Source organism: Lemur catta, chromosome 11 (genome assembly GCF_020740605.2).
Source record: "Lemur catta isolate mLemCat1 chromosome 11, mLemCat1.pri, whole genome shotgun sequence".
Taxonomy (NCBI): Eukaryota; Metazoa; Chordata; class Mammalia; order Primates; family Lemuridae; genus Lemur; species Lemur catta.
In genome coordinates, this window is record NC_059138.1 from 19,791,115 (window position 1) to 19,808,597 (window position 17,483).

General features: G+C 36.2%; 1 protein-coding gene across 2 annotated transcripts in view; it reads right to left on the reverse strand.

The window, feature by feature from the left end:
- The window catches only part of KLHDC10 (kelch domain containing 10), a 51,650-nt gene extending 36,791 nt beyond the window's left edge, over positions 1-14,859 (reverse strand). Inside the window, exon 1 of one of the 2 annotated variants that reach the window (XM_045565502.1) lies at positions 14,569-14,859. In XM_045565502.1, the coding sequence (XP_045421458.1) occupies positions 14,569-14,725 (157 nt within the window). In that variant the 5' untranslated portion in view covers positions 14,726-14,859. The remainder of the gene's footprint in view (positions 1-14,568) is intronic. The other variant, XM_045565503.1, reaches the window with a different exon arrangement.
- Positions 14,860-17,483: the final 2,624 nt, after the last annotated feature.

A 17,483-nucleotide genomic window follows, 5' to 3' on the forward strand; every position in this document is an offset into this window, starting at 1 on the left:
TCTGTCTCAAAAAAAGAAAAAAACAGGCCGGGCGTGGTGGCTCACACCTGTAATCCTAGCACTCTGGGAGGCCGAGGCAGGCGGATTGTTTGAGCTCAGGAGTTCAAGACCAGCCTGAGCAAGAGCGAGACCCTGTCTCTACTAAACATAGAAAAAAATTATACAGACAGCTAAAAATATATATAGAAAAATTAGCTGGGCATGGTGGCGCATGCCTGTAGTCCCAGCTACTCGAGAGGCTGAGGCAGGAGGATTGCTTGAGCCCAGGAGTCTGAGGTTGCTGTGAGCAAGGCCGAGGCCACGGCACTCTACCCCGGGCAACAGAGTGAGACTTGGTCTCAAAAAAAAAAAAAAAGAAAGAAAGAAAAATAAATAAATAAAAAATAAAATGAATATAGATTACAACGTAAAACCCTAAAAAATAACCCAGTTTCTTTACTAAAAACTAAATATTTGAATCCTGATTATAATGAAATAAAAATTTATAGCAATAACCCACTCAAGATCAGAATACATTATTTAGTCTTTTCTTGCTTCTGGATTTATTGCACCTTAATTTGAGTATACAGAGAATAACCATTCTCTCCAAAAACATTCTTCTTTTTGTTCACATCCCAAGTCATAGAAGCCTATCTAAAAACATCCTTGAGAGAGAAAGATTATGGGCTAGGGGAGTATAAATGCAGGAAACTAAGAAAAACAGATTTTTTAAATTAATACATTTTGACAATGTCTGATGAACTAAAATTTTGCAACCTACCTCCTTTAAAGAACACCAAAGAGGCATAGATCTTTAGAGTTATGGAGCCCTCACTGTTTCTTCAAGTGAAACTGAGGAACTAAGCAGAAGAAAATCTGCAAATTCCAATAGTTAAGTGGTGTATCCAGGTATGTCATTGACTACTTTTGCTACTCATTCTGTTCCTTGATTAAAACCAAAAAAGTAATCAATTTTGAAAGTGAAGACACAACTGTTCTTTATGAACTCACTTTCTCTTCTCTCAGGCCACCATTTTCTATTGGCAAATGCAATGCCTTCCAAGAAAATACCTAGATTCAACCAAAGGCAATAAAAGTTTACACTGCACTAAACCTGGCAAAAGGCAAATAATAGTTACTAAGCAGCAAATTCTTAATATCTGATATTTTTTAAACTTTAAAAAAGCATAATACTTAAAAACAAGCTATTTTGAATAATTGATGAGAATCCTGCTTTACAAAAAAGCAGAGAGTCAATGAGAATATCTTAAATATAAAACTAAAAGAAGTCAGATATGATTACTGCCAAAGTACATGATTTCTTGTAAGACATCTGCATAAAGTATTACAATAAAAAATAACAGCCATTCTTTACTCCAAAATAAGAATTTCAAAAGATAACATTTCGCAATAATACTTGCATTATTTTTTTCTATAAATGCACAGACAAGTTTAGGACTTAAAATCATAACTGAGCAGAAAAATTTTTGATGTAGCTTTAAGAAGTTATTTATCTCTCTGAATGGTTTTCAATGTTTTGTTTTATATGTATGCATGTATTCAAAGCTAAATATATTTTATTTCTTTCTAAAGTATTGAGTTTGGAGTATACATTAGAAATTTCATATTCCTGCATTAGGCTTGTTTATACGTGTGTATTTCAAGGAATTTGTTTTATGTGACACCAAGATATTTGTGGTTAACATTTAATCAATTACACATCTGATCCAAATTAATTGTGTAGACAGTTTGTTGATGAAACCATATGGCAGGAGCTACTATGGGTAAAAAAAGAAACAAAGAAAAAGTACCATTCAACTCCAAAGACCATTTATCTCATTTTCTTCCTAGTCATCATACTTCTAATTTCACTATTTAGTCTTACAGACAATTCAAGGCTCACATCTCAGATAAAGTGTGGAGCAAAATCACTGATGTATAGCCAATATAAAAGGGAAGAACATGATCAGATTGGGCTGGATTTTAAATGCAGCAGGAAGCCACTGAAAGATTTTGATCTGGGAAGCAATATAACCATAGTTGTATACAAGGAAGATTAATCTTGTCTCAATATATAGGATGGATTAGGAAAGGAAGACTGGGAATGGCAAAAAACATTATTAGTGTAGTCCAGTTTAAGGCAGTGAAGGCCTGAATTATGGTAGTAGCAACAAAAAGATTTGGGAAGGGCAGAGGGCAGAGAAGAGTGCAGCATAGTGGTTAAGAGCGTGGACTTTAGAACCACACTGCCTGGGTCAAATCCTGGCTCTGTCCCTCGCTAGCTATATGTCCTTGGACAAGGTCTTATCCTCTGTGCCTCAGCTTCCTTATCTATAAAAAAGGGGACAATGATAGTTTCTATCCCTCATTGGGTTATGAGTAAATGTTTATGTAAGTGCCTAGCTAATATTATTATAGGGATAAAACATAATAAGGGCATAAAAGATTAGCTGAATGGGAAAGGTAAGTAAAATAAAGGGATAAATATAAATGTGAAGTTTTAAATTATATAACTTGAAGAAAATTTTAAAAACACAGATATTAAAAGGCAAGTTGGTAATATTTATCATTAGGTACTGCAATGTTTTTAAATAACAGAAACCAGAAATAATCTAAATACTCATCAATTGGGTGGTTGATAAATTACAGCACATTCTTTTAACAAAATACTTTCAGCCAGGAAGAAGCATAAGATGAATCTAAGTGGGCTAACAGAACAATCCCTAAAATGTATTTTTAATTTAAAAAAAAAAAACAGGTGTCGTTGTACTCTCATTTGTTTAAAAATGAAGATAACATATATGCATATATATGTAAATTCTATTTCTGGAAAGATATACCAGAAACTCTAACAGATGATACCTCTGGGGAGACAGACTGGAAAACTAGAGATCTCGAGTGGAAGGGAAAGTTTTCCCCTCTTGCATACTACTTAATTTTACCATTATATATAATGTTTTTGAGTTTAAAAAATTAATGAAAAAAACTTTTGGGGGGAAAGCAGGATGAGTTCAATAACAGGAAGCCACACTTAAACATATTTAAGTGAGCATAACCTTAATGTGGTCTACAAGCTTGCCCAGTATAGATACTGGTAAAAGTCTAATGATGTTGAGAGTACAAAACCACTAAAGACTTAAAAAAAAAAAAGTGGGGAACTGCCTTAAAATAGTTTGAGGAGAATAAACAAAGTCAGCCGGGTGCCATGGTGTGCACCTGTAGTCCCAGCTGCTGAGGCAGGAGGATCACTTGAGCCCAGGAGTTTGAGGTGGCAGTGAACTATGATGATGCCACTGCACTCTAGAAAAAAGCAGGGTGGAGGGGTGCGGATCAGAAGAGATAAAATTTAAGCAAGTTCAAATACTATAGGAAGGGCCGGGTGCAGTGGTACACACCTACGATCCTAGCACTCTAGGAGGCCGAGGCAGGAGGATCGCTCGAGGTCAGGAGTTCAAGACCAGCCTGAGCAAGAGCGAGACCCCATCTCTACTAAAAAATGAAAGAAATTAACCAGACAACTAAAAACATATAGAAAAAATTAGCCAGGCATGGTGGTACATACCTGTAGTCCCAGCTACTTGAGAGGCTGAGGCAGTAGGATTGCTTGAGCCCAAGAGTTTGAGGTTGCTGTGAGCTAGGCTGACACCACAGCACTCTAGCCCAAGCAACAGAGTGAGACTCTGTCTCAAAAAAAAAAAAAAAAATTCTATAGGAAGGATTCAATGGGGAGAAAGAATATACAGGACAGAAAAGAAATAATAATGTCAGTTATCTGAAAAGGCAGGAGGAGACGGAATCAAGGCACAAGTGGAAGGATGCTACAACTATGAATGATAATATTCAACATTAAATCGTATTTTAAAAAAGAATATTTAGAAAAGCCATTCAAAAACTATATGTGCTAAATTCCTAGGTAAAAAAATAAAATATATTTATAGAATGGAAAACAACCTAAACTCGACCCTCCTGCAAGAACAAATATGGACATTGACAATTACTAACTCATTCAATAAACATTTACTAAAAGCCTACAATGAGCCAGGCAGTATTGCAGTCTCTGTAGAAGATGATAGGGAATAAGACATTATTTTTGCCTTTAAGCAACCCATAGCTAGTAAGCACGTAAGTCTGAAAACAAATAATTGCAATTCAGTGTAAGTTCAGTACTGTGGTCTTTTGTATATATTAATGAAAGTGGTAGCACAAAGAGGCAGAATAGCATGCGCTTTAAAAGCTCACAGACTGGGTCTGAATCCTAACTCTGACATTCATGAACTGTATAAACTTCAGGTAAATTATATAGCTTCTCTCTAAGCCTTAGTTTCCTCATCACTAAAGGGAGTGAAAAAGTTACTTACATCCCAAGGTTATAAGGATGAAATATGTTAATGCTGTCAAACACCCTGAACAGAGCCAGACACATAGTAACTACTCAATAAATATAAGCTATTTATTAAGAAAGAATAGAAAAAGCACTGTATAGATCAAGGTATACTTGAGTGGGTCTTAGAGACAATTATGAGAATGTTACTCTAGGAAGAAGAAATGGTATGTACAGAATCATGAAACAGTATAATGCAAGAAACTGCAAGTTGTTACATAAATGGTGAGGCTGGAGAGCTAGAAAGGGACAAATAGAGTACGGGTAAGGAGGAAGAATCGACAAGACTGTGTGGGGGGTGACCAATTGGATAAGGGGTAAATAAAGGGAAGGAATCTAATGTGATTCCCATGTTTGTGGCTTGATTCACTACACTGATGATGTAGCCATTAAAATAATCAAGATAAGGAGCACAGGATAAAGAACAAGTTTGGCAGGAAAGACAATCAAATTGTTTTTCAGACATGTTCTATTTAAGGTACTTATCAGTCACTTGGTGGAAACGTCTAGTGGCCACTGGCAAATAGGCCAGAAAGAGAGGTCTGAGTTGGAGACAGATCTGGATGTTGTCAGGATATTAATGATATTACTCAGGGAAAATAAAAAAGTAAGAAGGGAAAACAAACAAACAAACAAAATATACTCCTGATATCAATATTAAAGTGCAGATAAAGGAAAACTAATGAGACGTTCAAGAGATAAAAGAATAACTAAGAGCTCTTCAGGAATAGGAACTTTGTCTAATTATTATGTATCCCCAGGGTCTAGCATAGGAGATAGTTAAAATAAAATTCTAGAGAAGTTGAGTAGGATGAAGACTAAGAGATAGCTACCGGATTTAGCAATTAGGAAGTTATTACCTTAGCAAGAACACTGGAGTGGAAGATGGAAGCAGAAGTGATACTACAATAGATAGAAGAGAAAAAAAGAGAGAAATTAGAATAAATAACAAAGTCTATTCTTTCTGAAAGCTTGGCAGTGAAAGAGAGAGGTAAAATAGGTCACCAGCTAGAAGAAAAACCTAATAGGTAATTCATATGGTCAACTGAGAAACAGATTCCACCTCCTGATAAAATAATAGAAAACATATACAAGGCTTGTGAGTAAAACATTTAAATACAGAACACTTCTAAGAGAATCCCAAGTTCCTACTGGTGATATATAATAATTATTTATGTAATATTAAATAAAACATAATTCACTGACAAAAAACTAAAAGCAAAGTAAAATACCAAAAATGTTGATATAGTTGTCTTTAAGTGAAATTACTATGGATGATTTTCCCCTTGTTTCAATTTTTCTATATTCTCCAAAATTTAAAAATAAGCTTGTATTCCTTTTATAGTGGTGGTAGTAGGAGATGGAAGACAATAGGCTTTACCAAAATTTGTAATGTCTCAAATGTATAAAACACTTAAACAGATTCTACCCCAAGAAAAACAGAAAACAGAAAGAAATAAAATATAAGCAGTCAGGAAGAGAAAAGAAATGGAAGGGAAAAATAAAACCAAAACAGAAATGAAATTGTCATTAGAAGTAGCACAAAGGAATACAGACACAGCTGAAAACATAGTAATGGACATGGATGACAGGACTGAGAAAGACAAGCAAGGTATAAATGGACTCTGAAAACCACAAAACATTGTTGAAATAAATTAAATATCTAAATAAATGGAAAAAAACATTTCATGTTCATGTATTGGAAGACTTAACATTACCAAAATGGCAATAATCTCCAAACTGACCTACAGATTCAACCCAATGTCTACCAGAACCCCAGCTGACTTCTTTGTACAAACTGACAGGTTGATTCTCAAATTTATAAGGAATTGAAGGGGACCCAGAATAGCCAAAATAATCCTAAAAAGGAAGAATAAAATAAGAGTAGTCACACTTCCTGATTTCAAAACTTACTACAAAGCAACAAAAACTAAGGCGGTGTGGTAATAGCACATGAACAGGCATACAGATCAACGGAATAGAAGTGACAGTCCAGAAATAAACACATAATTTATGGTCAACTGATTTTCAACAAGGGTGCCACGAACATTCAACGGGGAAAGAATAGTCTTTTCAACAAATGGTGCTGGGACTAGATAGGCAGTTGAGATAACCCTTACTTCACACCAAATACAAAAGCTAACTCAAAATGGATCAAAGACATAAATGTAAGAGCAAAACTATAAAACTCTTAGAGAAAAATAGGAATAAGTCTTCATGACCTTGAATTTGGCAAAAGATTCTTAGATATGACACCAAAAATATGAGCAACAAGAAAAAAATAGATAAATTAGACTTCATCAAGACTAAAAACTTTTGTACTTCTAAGGACACAATCAAGAAAATGAAAAGACAACTACAGAATGGGAGAAAATATCTGCAAATCATGTACTTGAGAAGGGATTTGTATCTAGAATATATATACAAATTTTACAACAACATGAAATGACAAATAACCCGATTAAAAATAGGGCAAAGGATCTGAATAGGCATTTCTCCAAAGAGGAGAATGGCTAACACATACGAATGGTCAAAAATCATGGTGTTTGTGTGGCAAAGTCATAACATGTAACCAAAATGTTTGTACCTCCATAATATCCTGGAAAAAAAAAAAAGCACATGAAAAGGAGTTTGACATCATTAATAATCAGGGAAATACAAATTAAAAACCACAATAAAAGGCCACTTCACAGCCAGTAGGATGGTTAGAACAAAAAACTCAGATAAGTGTAGGCAGGGATGTGGAGAAATCATAACCCTCATACAATGCTGGTGGGAACACAAAATTCCACTTTAGAAAACACTCTGGCAGTTTCTCAAATTATTGAACACAGAACATAGAATTATCATGTGACTCAACAATTCTACAAATATACTTAAGAGAAATGAAAACATGTCCACAGAAACTTGTACGAAAATGTTTATAGCAGCATTATTCATAATAACCAAGAAGTAAATACAACCTAAATTTCCATGAACAGATGAATAGATAAACAAAATGTGGCATGTCCACACAAGGAAGTATTATTCAATCTTAAAAAGCAATGTAGTACTGATACCTGTTATAACATGGATGAACCTTGAAAACATTATGCAAAGTGAAAAAAGCCAGACACAAAAGACCACATACTATATGATTCCATTCATATGAGAAAGTCCATAACAGGGAAATCTATAAAGACAGAAAATAGATTAGTGGTTGCTTAGGGCTGGGAAGAGGCGGTGGGGGAAGAGAATATTAAAGGGGGTGACAGCTAAAGGCTATGGTGTTTCTTCTTGAGGTGATGAAATGTTTTAGAATTGACTAGGGTGATGAGTGCACATATCTGTGAATATACTAAAAACCATTCACTTGTACACTTCGAACAGGTGACTTACATGGCATGTTAACTGTATCCTAATAAAGCTATTAAAAAAGATATAGATGGGAATTTTAAGAAAAAGTTAAAAAGGATGAACGACTCTAAGTTAACAAAAAATCAAAATGGAATGACAAAATATTTAGAAAATAATAATGAGAAACCTACAACCTATAGAACAGAACTAAAGCAGTGCTCAGAAGAAATCTTATTTAAACACATGGGAAGAATGAAAACATTAAGCATCCAATGTAAGATGTAAAAACCACCACAAAAATAAAGCTATGGAAAGCTAAGAGAAGGATTTAAAACAATGAAAATGAATTAATAAATAAGAAAAGAGAAAACATTAGAACTAATATTTAAAAATCCAAGAGCTGGTTCTAAATGAGAAAATAATGCAAGACCTCACATATAGAAAATGAGACATGATAATGAGTAAATAGTCTCAGACACAGGAAATTATTTTTTTGAATCATAAAAGAATACCTTGCTCAATTCATGCAAATAATTTTGAAAATTTGGGTGAAATGGATGATTTTCTAGGATAATATAAATTACCAAAAGCTCCCCCTGAAAGATATAAATTATAAGCAGCCAAATTATCATAGAAGTAGATATAATTGTCCAAGAACTACTCGTGCTCCCCGCCCGCCAAAAAACCGTGAGGACCAAATGAGTGCATTGGGAATACAACTAAATCTTTAACTTCAATGTCATTTAACCAGAAAGATGTGGTGTGGGGGGTAGGGGGGAATACATAGAAAAAGCAAACATGCTTTGAAATAATTTTATGAAAGTGGCATAATACAACAAAAATAACACATAGAAAAGAAAACTAAAATGCTTATGAGGAGTGATGCAAAAATTTCTAAGCAAAGTTTAGCAAACAGAATCCAGCAGCATATTTAAAATAACACACAAAGACAAAGCAAGTTGATTCGGCAGCAAGGAAGATGGTTCAGTAATGGTAAATCTATTAGCACCATTCACCACAACAGTAGATCAAAGAAGAAAAATTACATAATAATTCCCATAGATGCTGAAATGGCATTGGCAAAATTTACTTCCATTGATTAAAAAAATCTTTTAAAATGATAATAGCTGGACACTTTAACATGATAAAATATGTACACTTTAATCTAAAGCCAGATCTAAGCTTTTTTTTTTTTTTTTTTTTGAGACAGAGTGTCACTCTGTTGCCCAGGCTAGAGCAGATCTAATCTTAATACGAAAGCATTAAAAACATCGTATTGAAGTCAGGAATAAAACAAAGATTCACTACTATCTTACAGTTTAATATTTTTGGAAAGTACTAGCCAAATCAATTTGACGAAAGAAAGAAGTATTAAAAATGGAAAGAAGATAAAATTATTATTATTTGGTAATGATATTATTTAGCTGTAACTTCTATTTTCTGGAAAAATAATTGAGAAGCTATTACAGATAACATTAGAATTCCAAAGGTACCTAGGTACATAATATTAAAAAATGAATACCATTCCCACAAACAACCAGAGAAAAAATAGAAGTAGAAACTCCATTAATAATAGCAACAGAAAAGATTTAACACCAAGGAATAAACATAACAAGAAATGTGAAAGCCTATATGGAAAAAAAACAACTTTACAGTGTTATTGAGAGATACAAAAGAAGACTGGAACAATAAGAAATAAATATATATCCTGTTCTTAAACAGAAGAAATGAATATAGATCCTGTTCTTAAACCTCAAAAAGATGTCAATTATCACTAAATCAATCTACAAATATAATGCAGTACCAATAAAAATATCAACAGGATGGGGGGGGGCTTGATTAGCTAATTCTAAGTTTTATGGAAAAATAAACAAGGAACATTTCCCAGGAAAACTGGGAAGTAGAATGAGGGAAGAGAATAACCAAAGAATGGGCTTATTAGGTAATCTGGTAAATGAAACAGTAAAAAGTCCAGTAATAACACCAAATTATATGTAGGAACTAAGTACACCTATAGACAACATTTCAAATCAGTAGGGAAAAGTTGGACTACTTAATAAAGGATACTACGATAACTGGGTAACCACCTGGAAGAGAAGTAAAGTTGGATTCCTACTTCAATACTTTACTCAATTTATATTTTGTATGAATAAGTGCCCTTAACTTAAAAATAAAATTGTAAAAGTACCAGGTGAAAAACTAAGAATATTCATTTTAATTTTAATTAGAAATAATTGAAATAGGAAAGGTCTTTCTTATGACACAAAACCTAAGCTCTGAGAAAGACTGATAAATTTAATTACAAAACATTTTTTAATTTCTGCTGAAAAAATTAAACAAGGTCAAAAGACAAATGAAAAATTGTGGAAAATAAATCTGTAACGTGTCAAAGGATAAAAATTAATGTCATTAAAACACAGAGTTCCTATAAATAATATGAATCATCTCAATATAAAAATGAACAAGCCCAGCGCAGTGGTGCATGTCTGTAGTCCCAGGTATTCGGGATGCTGAGACAGGAGGCTCTCCTGAGCCAAGGAGTTCGAGGCCAGCCTGGGCAATAAGTGAGACCCTCGTCTCTAAAATAATTAATTAAATAAGAAAAATGAATGAAAAGCATAAATATACTACAGATAAAGGAAACAAACATGGCTCTCACACCTATTGAAAAGATGCTTAAGAAAAATATTCCTATTAAATTGACAATTTAAAAAAAGGTTGATAACCCACTCTGTTACCAAGGGAGCAAGGAAGATAGCACCATAAACACCAACAGTGGAACATAAACTGATACAACATCTCTGGAGGGCAATTTGACAGTATCCATCAAAGTTTAAATCATATATATCCTTTGACCCAGAAATTATACTTCTAGGAATTTATCCTAAAGACAGGCTCACTCTCATATGCAAATTATATATTTATAAGGATATTCATTGTATCACTGTATTAGCAAGACGGTAAACATTTTAAATTCCCATCCAAACAAAGCAATACTACCATCTCCAACCCCCACACACCTGGAAAAAATACACAAGAAATTTATCATTGGTTGCTTCTAGGGAAGGAAGCTAATTAGTTGGGGTCAAAGATAGAAGGAAAACTTGCCTTTTACCATATGTTCTTTTGAACCATTTGAATTTTTACACATATTCAAGTAATATGAATTTTTAAGTTAAGACTTCAGTATTACCTTTACTGACCTTTATTTATTCATTTTTTTCCTTTCCATTCCATTCCATTTTATTACAATCCTGTTCTTGTGTTCCAGAATGGCTAATACGCAACCCAAAACATTCCTAAAATGGATCTTGTTAATATTCAAAAGTCTCCCATTTCTTTCTCAGTATATTAGATCCAAAGGAAAAAAAAAAAAATCTTAAAAAAAAAATCAGTAGGTTTAGTTCACCCCAGGAAAAGCACGGTCAGGACAGGAAACAAAATGCTACTAATTGTTACATTTTTCCTCCTCTGTATCAGTTTTTCAGTTCCTATGTTAGCAAAAATGTTTAGCTGTTTTCCCAGCTAATACATTGTATTTAACCAAACACACACAGTTAAATCACAACAGTAATTTGAATTCCACTACCTCCACGCCTCCCTTGCTCCTGAGCTCTATCTGCGTATTCTACAAAAAGAACTTCTTTAGTGGGTGTATAGAGATTATGAGTTAGTAAAAAATTCAAGAGTAAGAAGCTATCTACCAATTTCTTGGCCTACAAGGCAAACACATAATCACTACTGTATTGTAGAAAACAGCAGAAAGGCAAGCTGCTCAAACAAGGTTTCACAAAATATCATTTGTGCTGTCACAATGAATGCAGAGTCTAGTTCACTGCTTTACATGTTTAAAATTTTGATTTTACCTATTTGTCCAGAATGAGTGGGACTAAAGGGGATTGAACCACTAATCAAATGCACTAGACACTAATGTTTTTACACATAATGCCAATGTATTAATTTAGAATTTTAGAAGAGATATGTATATGTGTGGTATATGTGTGCATATATAGATATATGCTATATATAATATATACTTATCCCAGGATTATCGAATCATGCAAATCAAGGAATCACATACAAATAGTAAGTGTGCCCAAGGAGAACCACATGATGCTATGAGTGTGTATAGGGAGAAGAGACTTAACAGTCATAAGGGTCAAGGAAGGATTCCCTGAACTGTGATCAAGCTGAGATGCAATGGAAGAGGAGTTAAGAGAATGGAATGAGGAGTAAGAAGGCTCTTGGATGATGGAATAGCATGTGCAATGACCCTGGGGCAGGAGGAAGTATGATATGTCATACGTCCAAGGAGGTAGGAAAAGATCAAAGAGCAAGAGAACATAATACAGGATTAACTGTTATAGAGGCACCAGACCATGTGGTGCCTTTTCGGTCATATCAAGGATTTTTGCCTTACCCTAAGACCAATGGAAAGCCAGTTGAGGGCTGTAAGCAAGGATGAGAATGGAGCTGTGCTTGCAAAAGAGATTAGTGTGCTATACAAATTGGAGGGCAAGAGTAGAAGCAGGAATAGTGCTTAGAAAGCTACTGAAGGAGACCTAAGTTAGGAATGATGGTAGCATAGACCAGAGTTACGGAAGAAGTAAAATAAATACTGATTTATTTATGATACACACAAAGTGCAAGGGAGAGAAAAATGTTAAGAAGGATGTCCAAATTTCAGATTCGCATAACTGGATGGACAAAGATAATGCTATCATGGAAAGAGAAAGAACACGCCAGGAAGACCAGGTTGTTTTGTTTCATCCGGGGCTGGATGGAGGGTAGAGATGCAAAAACTAAGAAAGGGTTCTGGGTACTCAGCATCTGGAAGTGTTGGTAGAGAAAGATGAAAAATGGAAAATGGCATTAGTGGTCAAAGGATAGAGAAAGTTAACCATAGTACACTAAAAAAAATATTTTACTTCCAGGGTCAGCCATAAAACAGGACTAGACATTCCTATTCCTCTCCAACACCTAAAATCTTTTTAAACCTCTCAAAATACAAGAGAGAAAAGTGGGGGGGGGGGTAGTGCTTAGAAAGCAATACCTGGGTGAATAACTAATTGGTATGAAACAATTTCAAAGTATATACTGAGATATCAGATGTTTCCGAATTTTGAGAGGGAGGAAAAGAGGATGCCTACATAAGAAAGGAGGAATGAAATATTAGTCAAGGAAGCAGAAAAAAGAGGCTCATGACCCTGCTTCACAAATTTTCAGTTTAGACACGTTTATCTTTACCTCTGGACAAATGCCTGTGCTTGGCCTTGTGTGTGCTAAGGGAATGCAGAGATAACGCCACACCGAAGCCCCTCATCAGAAATCATGGCTTCCACTGCCATCAGGTGGTAGCAGCGGGGAAGTGCACCACCCAGGTTCTAGGAGCCTGAAAATGCCCACATGGAGCCCACGATATAATAATTAATCCATGATCAAAGACCAAAGACCTAAAGATTTGTGGTAGTAGAGGACAAATTGGTTATAGTCCTTGCTAAGATATTTATCTTCTAAGCTGTCAATACACTAAAATCTTTCTGTTATTAATTTGGGATAAGAAAAAAGATTTCTCCCTGTGTCTTTTTCATGTTAAAAATTCCATATTTCTAGGATGCCCAGTCTGATATTATCATCTGAAAGCCAACTCTTGGCATATTATATATTTGACTACTTACAAATGCCTCAATTTAATTTTAATGGTGCATATAAATAGGTTAATGAATATTCCTAGCACACATCAATAACCTCATCACAAACTAAAGCAATTGCCTCACTGATTTGCTAAATTCCCTTTGTTATTTCCAAATTAATCAAATAATAATTTTCGACCACTTAGAAGTACAAGGCACCATCATAAACACAAGTCAAAAAAATAATTCATCATGTTCTCAAAACTCATCAGCTAAACAAAATATATCACTGATAAAGTCAAATTCAACACTATTCACAAAAAAACATGGTGAATGATTAACACAGCATTCCTGACAGTTCTTTTCTTGGTAAAAATGAGCTTGCCCAATATAACATTTGACATTCTGTGCATTATTTAATCCCCTACCTTTCTTCTGCTAGACTGAATATTTACACACAAATATATCTCTTTAAAATTGTCTACACATACATATCCACTTGATTTGTATTTTTTAAGGCATCTGACCACAAGAATAGGGTATTGTAGCCCAAAATGTGAAACAATTGTATGGGGTACACTCTCCCAATTCTCATTTGCTTTTATATGGTGGACACACAATAATTTTGTCACTGAGTATATTCTTTCTCTTCTTTTTTCTCCCCTTAAAATCTAGACACCATTATCCATTCTGTCTCTGGACATGCCAAAATATTAATAATTCAACTAATTTTCCCTAATTCTCTTGGTTCTCTTTCCCACACATTCCCCAACCAACACCCCCCAGCCCCCACCCCCGTTTCAGAATGCCTAACTCTTACACACTCGGGGTGGATTTTACAAAATCACTCCTTGGAATGCGCTTCCCTCTTCTCTCCTTAATTTGGCGTCCTTTTTGAAACAATTTCCCACAAGTAGGCGTCAATGTCTTTCTTTTACAAGACCAAACTGCGGAAGGGGAAGAGATGTGGGAACCCAGTAAGCGAAACATTTGGGAATGTCAGAGACAGCAGCCTCTCCTTTGAAAAGAAAACACAACTCTCAGCACAGCGCTTTCAACAGAGCAAAAATACTTTTCTTCGTGATGCTCCCGTTCCCCTCCCTGACCTCAAAGACACCTTCCCTTTTCTCTGATCCCCAGTCCTGCTATGCGTGGGGCCTGCCTTTCCTTCTCCAAAGGAAAAGAAAGCCAGGGAGAAAAGGCCAGCCGTGCCCGCAAGCTGTCAGTGCCCCAACTCACCTGGCAGGTGCGGCCGCCCGGAGAGTTGCACGAAGCGGTTGAGCTGGCCAGTGCCCCGACCCCCGCTGCCCCCGCTGGCCCCGCTACCTCCGCCAGCACCGCCGGCGGCGCCTCCGCCCCTCCGGCGGTTCCTGTCCCAGCCCTGTGCGGCCGACATGACCGGCTAACGGCTGCCGCAGCCCGGTCCCGGGAGCCCCTAACCCGGCGGCACCAGTGGAGCCTCCTTCCTGGGCTCCTCAAGAGACCCGGGAGACAGGCGAAGGGGGAGCGCCCGGTCCCGCCACAGGCCAATGACTGATCGCCTTGGCCAAGGCAGCCAATGGCCAGTCGTCTTCTTGGCAGATGAAGGGAGGCGGAGAGAGACGTGGTAACCATAGCTATGGCTAAAAAAAAAAGTGGGGGGAGAGAAAGGCAGAAGCAGCCACTCATCTCTCGCATCAACCGCAGTGGGGCCAGGCGGGCCAATCGAAGGCCGAGCGAGAGAGGCCACGCCTGCAGAAGGACTCCCGGCGCTGGCCAGTGCTGCGGGCAGGTTAGGATCCTGGAACTCTTTCCCATAAACATTGCTGTCAGACGCACGATTGCACATAATACACACATTTGGGGGCAGTACAGTGTTCCGCCAGCTTTGCAGACTAACATCCCATTCCCTAACGGTTGACACACACAAAAGGATCGCTTGGGAGAGGAGAGGGGGACCCGGGGGCGGAGTCAAAGCTTAAATGTAAGAATGAGACATTTCTGGGTTTCATTTGTCGTTTAATTAGATTGGCTGAATTACTCCCTTTATAAGCCACGTCCCAAGCAAACAAACAGTCTCACCAATAATCTTAGAAATACAAATTAAAACCCCAAGAAACTACTTCTGGCTAATTAGTAAAGATTTTTCAAATAACACAAGGCAGTGTGTAGAGTGCCAAGGAAAAGGTACACTCATAATAACTGATGGCTATGCAAATGATATTGTTCGATCAACCCTTTTCTGCTCGTAGAAAATTTTAATCAGCTTAGAATATATATAGTCAAATGGAAATGTGAAATTAAATAAAAGGCAGGAACAGGTACGGAAGATTGAGATTAAAGAAAAATGTAGATATGCAGATGAGGAATTCCGATTGTTCCAAAATTAAACAAATTTTGCCTTTGAACTTACTGAGCGCAATGCAAAGTGGGAAAACACAAACTATTCACTGATGTTTTATATTAAATTTCTCAGAGAAAACAAAAACTTTTCAAGGTCCTTAGATATGATGGATTTTTTTTTTCCTTTTGTAAGGAGAACCTTACGTCGTTGTGCAGGAAAAAAAGAGAAACACGGCTAAAGCTGAAGACATAAACGCCTTGGTTCTTGGCGTGCAGATTTCAAATCGACACTAGCCCTGTCTCCTTTTTCTCCTGCTGCCAGTCCCTGCAGGAAGAGGTATTTTAGCCATTAAGCATTATAACACATTGCTTATGACAATGTTGAGACCTGAAAAAAAAATTCTATGGCTCTAAAATATGAGAACCAAAATTAATAAATGGTAAATGTTCTAAAGAAACTGTACCATTGAGTAAGCAAATAGATGACGGAAATTTTTCTCTTTAGGAGTATTCCATGTAAAAAACAAAGAATGATAGAATATCACCATTTTGCAGTCGCTAATGAATTAAGAGATCTACCTATTGAACATCAACCACTGGTAGTGTCACAAAATAAGAGGTGAGACATTATGTGCCCTTCTGGAGTGGGAAAGGAGTGAAACAAGTCTGATTGAGATGACATTGAAAAGGTAAACTTCATCAAGGAGTTGGATTGAATCCTAATGGAGCTAGGGCCATTGAAGTCTTTAAGCAGAGAGGTGACATGATCAGATTTATGTTTTCAAAAATCGCTCCAGCTACAGTGAATTGAGTTGAGAATTTATGCTGGAGGCTGTTCACTGCCATGGGTGAAGGTGCTTATAAACAGCAGCCTCAGGGAAAAGACCTCTGCTTCAAAATATCTTCCACCTGCCTCATTAAAGATCTACCATGTCACATTATGTGTGTTTAAGAGCACTATAATTAAAGTTTGGAATTTCTGTTTAGACTATGATTTAAATGCAATATAGTTCTAGCACTAAGTCACATGGTTTTATAACCATCAATTATAAAGACAATGGTCTTTTAGCAGTGTTTTGTAACTCAAGGACTAACACAGAATCAAACTGCAGTTTTTTAAGGTTTTTTTTTTTTTTTTTTTTTTGAGACAGTCTCGCTCTATTGCCTGGGCTAGAGTGCCGTGGCATCAGCCTAGCTCACAGCAACCTCAAACTCCTAGGATCAAGCAGTCCTCCTGCCTCAGCCTCCCGAGTAGCTGGGACTACAGGCTCATGCCACCACACTCAGCTAATTTTTTCTCTGTTTAGTTGAGACAGTCTCCCTCTTGCTCAGGCTGGTCTCGAACCCCTGACCTCAAGGGATCCTCCCACCTTGGCCTCTCAGAGTGCCAGCATTATAGGTGTGAGCCACCGTGCCTGGCCAGTTTTTTAAGTTATTGAATAAGTTTTAAATTATAAAATTAAATTTTAATTTAAAAAATAATGAATACTTCCTTATCATATAATCTTCAATAAATAGAAGAATATATAGAAAAAATGAAACTCTCCCCTTCCCCCATCCCCCTTCCCCTGATTGTACTTTCCTCTGCCAAAGACTGTTAACAGTTTGATATCTATCCTTCCAGATCTTTTTCTATGTATATACATACACATATGTAGATCTATGTAGGTATTCTATTTTTGTTTATTACATAAATGGAATTGTACAGAATGTATTCTACAGATGGCTTTTTGTTCTTTTATACAATATGTCTTGGAGAGCTCTATACATTGTTATTCTTTTTTTAACAGAACTTTGTTATTCTTTTTTTTTTTTTAACCTGCAGCCATTCT